Source organism: Beta vulgaris, chromosome 8 (genome assembly GCF_026745355.1).
Source record: "Beta vulgaris subsp. vulgaris cultivar EL10 chromosome 8, EL10.2, whole genome shotgun sequence".
Lineage (NCBI taxonomy): Eukaryota > Viridiplantae > Streptophyta > Magnoliopsida > Caryophyllales > Amaranthaceae > Beta > Beta vulgaris.
The window spans coordinates 14,073,320-14,078,101 of record NC_079209.1 but is presented as its reverse complement, the minus strand read 5'-3'; the positions used below and the strand labels follow the sequence as shown (position 1 = coordinate 14,078,101).

The 4,782-nt window shown below is 32.6% G+C and overlaps 1 protein-coding gene across 1 annotated transcript; it reads left to right on the top strand.

Annotated features, from left to right (window-relative positions):
* Window positions 1-449: 449 nt before the first annotated feature.
* On the top strand, window positions 450-3,516 carry LOC104884976 (23 kDa jasmonate-induced protein). Its single transcript, XM_010669684.4, has 3 exons — window positions 450-551; window positions 1,962-2,439; window positions 3,059-3,516. The coding sequence occupies exons 2-3, from the start codon at window positions 2,032-2,034 to the stop codon at window positions 3,254-3,256; spliced, it is 606 nt and encodes a 201-aa protein (XP_010667986.3). The 5' UTR covers window positions 450-551; window positions 1,962-2,031; the 3' UTR covers window positions 3,257-3,516.
* The last annotated feature ends 1,266 nt before the right edge of the window (window positions 3,517-4,782 follow it).

Sequence of the window (4,782 nt, the reverse complement as noted above, 5' to 3'; positions counted from 1 at the left end):
ATGGTAATAAGGGATTGAGAAGTGGTTGCAACGAATAAGAAACAAGGGACTATCTTCCAATTCATGGAACCTGAAATTATTAAGCCAAAAATGGTCTAATTTTCACAACACGGCAAAATACTAAACATATCGTAACTCTAATGTGGTGGCTCACAATTTTTTTACCGTTTTAACAATAAGCCTATGATATATATTTCTCACGTCTAAATTAATCTATATACCGACAACTCATACTATATAAACTTGAATTAATATTTTTAATAATAGACTCTTAAAGAATATATATATATTGTACTCTATAGAGAGAAGCTGAGGTAGCCCTACCCATCCTTCACAATTATGATCACGTCACAGATTCAAAAAAATAATTGTTTGTAAAATTCACAATTATGTTCACAGGGGGGTTGTCTCTGAACCCTTCTATAAATAGGCTAGAATGCTATGCCTTCTTTGCATCAAACCCTTCTATAACTACAACTTAGCTACTTCTCCCCCTTTTAACATATTTTTCATCCTTTCTCTTGGAGTCTTGGTCAATCATCAGTCATCAGGTTAGCTCTCATGTGTATGAGTATAGTTTAGCATATGATAATATGAGTATATTTTTCAAATTGTCTCATGTGTATTTATGCTGATAGAATATCTGTAATTATTCTAGTAAATCACTAAGATTTTTTTTTTTTTTTGCTAAGTAAGTAAAAATATATTGCTCAACAAAACCATTTACAACTAAAACGCATGCCTAAGTGAGAATAAACCAATTAGATTGGACAACCCTCACCAAAGCACCAAGCTAACTAATTACAAACTTGCAGTGTTAGATTTCTTAGCCATTCTCTATCTTTACAAGTTATTTTCCTGGGCATAACTCCATAACATCAATCTACGGCATTCCTTTGTATCCTGTAAACAAGGCTATTTACATTAGTACCTTTGGTTCCAATAAACCTCATTATATTATATACTTCCTCTATTTTTTTCGTTATTCCTACTTAGAATCTTGGCATTATTTACAACTAGCCGTATATGCACGCCATGCTTGCGTCAACACCCTTATGTAGTTAATGTACGTATGTTTTTTCAATTTAAAATTGTTTTGGTAGTAATTTCAATTATTGAGGTTCTTTATCGAAATGATTTTTTAAAATTGAAGTTGATCGATTTTTAACTGCTTAAGACCGTCGATGAAAAATTTGGTCGATGATTCAATAATTCCTTGTCAGCGGTTTATTATAGCTCTTTAATGATTATAATTGTTAAAACGGTATTGGTTGAACTTTGTAAATACGAATTATTATGTTTTCAGAATATATCACTAACTTTCTTTTATTGAAGATTTTAATTAATTTCATAAATTGATTGTGTTAATTTATTTTGTCAAGTTATTTAGTGACGATTGCACATTTCATTTTTGACTTATTTTATATTGCAAATTACATTGATTCTCGTTTTTTATTTTTTTTATAAAAAGAAAACGTTGTTTTAAATTATTAGTGGTTATTCTAATCATTTTTAAAGGGGGAACTACACCTCCTCCCTTGGCTTATATAATAGAGATTAGAGATAATCTTCTAAACTCTTTCCAATATATATTAAAAAACAGTCATGTGGGTCTTGTTTGATTCGTCTTAGAGAATACTTTATTAATATTCAATTGGTATAATATTTATTAATAGGTAATGGAAGATATTTATTAAGTGCATTGGCTTATGTACACACTTAAAGTAGGAAGAAAAAAAAAACAAAGAGAGTACCCTATAAGATTCTTTAAATTAAACTTTTAATTTGATGCTTCTTCAGTTGTCTTTTGATGTTCCTAATTGAACTTTTTGTGTTTAAAACATATTCTAGCTAGAAATATTGAAAAAGAGAAACTGTGAAAATTTGAAAATCATCAGGAGGAAGTATATAATTGTAACAAAAGTTTTTATATTTATTGATTATAAACACACTTTCCACAGGTTTGGAAAATCAAGAAGAAATGGGTTAAGCATCTTTGGAACTCCAATCACAGTAGCAACGCTGAGAGCAATGCCTGAATACCAAGGCAGCAACTCAATAAGCCAGAAAGACCGGGCAAAGGTCGCACTCGAGAAGATGAATGCAGAAGGCAAGGCCATGGATGCTCGAAACTTCTTGGAGAAGTTGCAAACTCGATTTGCTGAAAGTGATACTGTGAGCACGATGTGTATGATTTACAATGCAACTGGTGAAACTATGACTTTCGTTATTGCTCGTGATTGGAAGGGTCGTGTTTGTGAGTCTGCGTACCCAGTGATCGTTGCGAATGGGCAATGGGGTGTCTTCTTGCATGGCCAGTACTACAACCAGGACAAAAATTCTAGAGCTGGCATTGTTTACTCTGCCCTCAACAATCAAGGGAATGAAAAACACTGGTTTATGGGGTTTTCTAGCTCAACTCAAGGCAGTTACAATCAGGTAGTAATCGTATTTCTCAATCTCAAATCTATCTATCTATATATATATATTATGACAAGTACACATTGTCAAGACGGTTTATTATTTATGTAGCGCTCTCGAGAACCTCAAGTGTCATTATCAATGACTTAACCATTAGTCTAATTCTAATGTAAGATTATTATGCCAAAAAAATTGACATAACAAGAACAAAAATTTGAAAACAAGTGATTCAATAATCAAAGTTCATAAAATCAGTTTGTTACTTTATTGACGAGGTCAAATGGTCATAGCTATCCAACAAAATTGGGTATTGTCGACCAATACTAACTAATTATATAAATTTGCTTTTTTTGGATATGTATTGAGAGTAATTCAACCCTTTAACTACAAATTAATATTATCAGTGAAATACATGCAACATGTTGACTTTCGCACATGCAAATGCTCTCTTTTGACGATTAATGTCTTTAGTTATATATTAGCTTTGAAATGCGATCAAAGTTAGTATTAGAATATCGCAAACTTTTGAATGTTGCATGTATTTAGAAATATTCTGAGGTACATAAGTATTCCAAAAGTCAAAGTGTTGCCACTAAATAAATGGATAACATATTAGATAATTAAATTGTTGTTGTAGGTGTATGTAGAAATTCGCGAACCAGGACACTATGAGCAACCAGAGAGCAAGGGAATCTGGCAAGCTCTTGACACCAAGTTGAGTAAGGGGAATTTGGTTCATCAGGAAAAAGAAGGAGAAGGATTAATATGCGGATCAATCGGCAATACTGCAAAACCAGTATTCGAGGCAATCATGACACTGCCTGAAGCTAAGTAAAACATGCCATGCACTTGCTGTGTGGATGTGGATACTTATTATCTTACTATTACTATAATCCTTTGTGAAACTATATTTGGGCCAATTCGCTTGTAAACCCTATGCTAGTGCACTTGATGCTTAGTACATGCCCTTAAGGCTCGGTTAAATAAGGCCCTCTTTCATTATGTTGTTTTTTCAACTCTACCGTGTGTACTTCCAGCTATACGCTGGGATTGCTTCTTTTTTCCCTTATAAATAATATGTGTCCTATGCTTTAAGCAAGAAAAATGTTATATATTTGCCTTGATCTTCTCTCAAAATGACATCAACAATTATTTCAATAACCATGAAAACAATTAGGAAAAAAAAAAGAGAGTAGTCCAAAGAGAATGAATTAAAGGGGTCATCTAAGAGGTCCTTTATTACTTTTTCAAGCTAAAGAGAATTACTCAAATTGGAGGTTATGTCCTATTCTCATGCAACAAACCCCAATTCAAGAACATGAATAATAACAAGATGACTATATAAATCTATTAACAAAATCCCCTATTTTTATGCAAGTTTAGTTAAGCGAACAAATAGGGAGTCAACTCCTTAATTTCATCTTTCATTCCTTCATTGAAGTGACTATTAATTAAGTTTCATGGAAGTCAATCACAAAAACAAACAATAAAACCCATATATTGCTAATTGATTTCATTTTCCAAAGTAACCCCAGCCCAAATATGACAAAAAAGGCTCATGATATTATTAATGGCTTTATTCCCTTCACAAAATAACTACTCACAAATCATAATAAAATATAAACTAAAAGACACTAACAACTATTAACATGAACTAGAACACTAATCGAGGATGAAAAAGTAAATTGAGTAAAATGACATGAAAGTAAGAAAATAAAGCAAAAAAATATGAGAGAGAGTAAGAAATTCTCATTAAAGTTGCAAGGAGCCTCCAAAATGTTCATGTTTTCTTTTTAGATTCTTCAAATTCCAAACTTTCAAGTTTCTCTCACTTCTCTCTCTAGAAGATGCGAGTTTCTCTCTCTAAAAACCCTAAAAGAACTCTGTAACTAAGCTTATGGAGGCTACCCCACCTTCCTCCTCTTCAAAATTTAGGGTTTCGACTTTTAAAAGATTTACACATTACATCATTGAATGGGCCGAAAATAGGAAAATTCGCACAGGTCATTAGAATGGGCTCTCCATACAATTTTACGCAAGTGGAAGGTTTTCAGGGATTCTAAAGCGGGCCTCCGTTTTGGCAGTCGCTCCTAACTGTAAACAATCATATCTCTTTCATTTGTCACCAAATTGGGCATGTGATCACTCGTTGGAAAGATTTTAAGCCATACTTTCGTCTCCAACTTCAATAACTAAAAACTATTTTTTATGCAAAAAGTTATGACCGTTGGAATTTGACCCTTGTGCATAAATCCTTCCAAAAGCTCTTATTTTTTGCCAAAATTTCCCAACTTTATGCTTAGTGACCGCTAAGGTTGATCCAACAAAATCAAACACAAATAATCATTACCAAACCTTATA